The sequence below is a fragment of the Sphaeroforma arctica genome (assembly GCF_001186125.1).
Source record: "Sphaeroforma arctica JP610 unplaced genomic scaffold supercont1.7843, whole genome shotgun sequence".
In the NCBI taxonomy this organism is placed as follows: Eukaryota; class Ichthyosporea; order Ichthyophonida; genus Sphaeroforma; species Sphaeroforma arctica.
Genome location: NW_014032715.1, coordinates 1 through 1,346, shown reverse-complemented (window position 1 = coordinate 1,346; position 1,346 = coordinate 1). Strand labels below are relative to the sequence as shown.

Here is a 1,346-nt window from a genome sequence, read left to right as displayed (position 1 = left end):
TATAGCCACTGCTATTGTAGTTAGCAGTTAGTCGTACCCTTGCCTGCTGAACTGCTGCCTTTGTTTCTGTAACCTGTCACACAGACGCCCTCGGGTTTGCAGATACACGCTCGCTGGCCCAGGCCAACAGACATGCTGTCACCACCCGGCGCAAATGCCACTGTAACACTTACGTTTCAGATCGAGCCAGGGTGTAGTAGTTCACCCGTGTATGGCACGTACAGGGAAGTACAAGCCTTGCAGCGTGTCTACGATTTGTATACAGGTGTGTGTGTATGTGTGTGGGAGTGTATTATATATATATATATGTATATATATATATATATATGTGTGCGTGGGTGTGGGGTATTGACATATTGTGTCTTACAATATATCGGCCTGATTATATTGCATGGCGTATAAGCATTGTGTGTATAGTGTATCTATTTGCTTCTATATATCTCAGGATTAGACGTGCAATCATAGTTTCTGACCCATGCTTTCACCCGATGAGCTGATGCCGCAAAACTTTACGCAAACTGTAGCTCATAATCATATGCCTTATATCCCATACATGTTCAATTATTTAATACAATAATGTAAACCTTAACAATTGGTGTGTAAGTCTCTCCCCTCTGACCCGTCCACTCTCTCCTCTTGGTGGATCCATGTAGCAAAGGAATGCGAAGCCACGGCCCAATGTGGACACACACAACACAAAGGTGACGACTACAGTTCAGAATCGGTGCAGCTAACACTCGCGGCGTTCTTCGGTGCGATGGAGGAAGCTGAGCAACCACGTGCGTCTCGGAATTCACACGACACCGATTACGGGATGACAGCGGAGTGCGGTACCAGTCTATTTAAAGCACAGCCCGCCAATGTGCGTAGAGATCACCACTTGGACTTTCTGGACTATTTGTGGACGCTGGTGTGCGCCAATGGATGGGAAAATAACTCGGCGGTACTTTCTCAGGTGTGGTTTAAGTGCAGTGAGTGTATTCGAATGTGTTTGGGATGCCGATACCGTTGTATGCCTCTTGGCCACCCCTTGGGCCCGTGCTAGGTCATTAGAGGGTTTAATCGACATGGTTGGAGAGTGACGCTTGCACGTGCATAACTGTATAGCGTGTGTATATTTGTGTGGGCTTGTCAAACAGTTCCGATATCAATGAAAGTTGTTTGCAATGTGTTTGTTTTCAATGAATTTTTAATGTAACAGCATGTCGAGCTCGTTGCAGCTGCCATCATCAGGCCATACCACAGCCAAAGCCAACTCACAGCATGACAATTTGTAAAAGACAAGATAGCGATAAATGGTTGTGGTTTCTATCTAAGGACGAGGACCTTTCAACAATCTGCATATA

The 1,346-nt window shown here is 45.7% G+C and overlaps 1 protein-coding gene across 1 annotated transcript; it reads left to right on the top strand.

The window, feature by feature from the left end:
* Nucleotides 1-701: 701 nt before the first annotated feature.
* Nucleotides 702-955, top strand: SARC_16337 (hypothetical protein; the record flags this gene model as incomplete). The annotated part of the gene is made up of 1 exon (XM_014289556.1): nt 702-955. A coding segment is annotated over one exon (254 nt), but the record flags the coding sequence as incomplete, so codon positions are not given.
* Nucleotides 956-1,346: the final 391 nt, after the last annotated feature.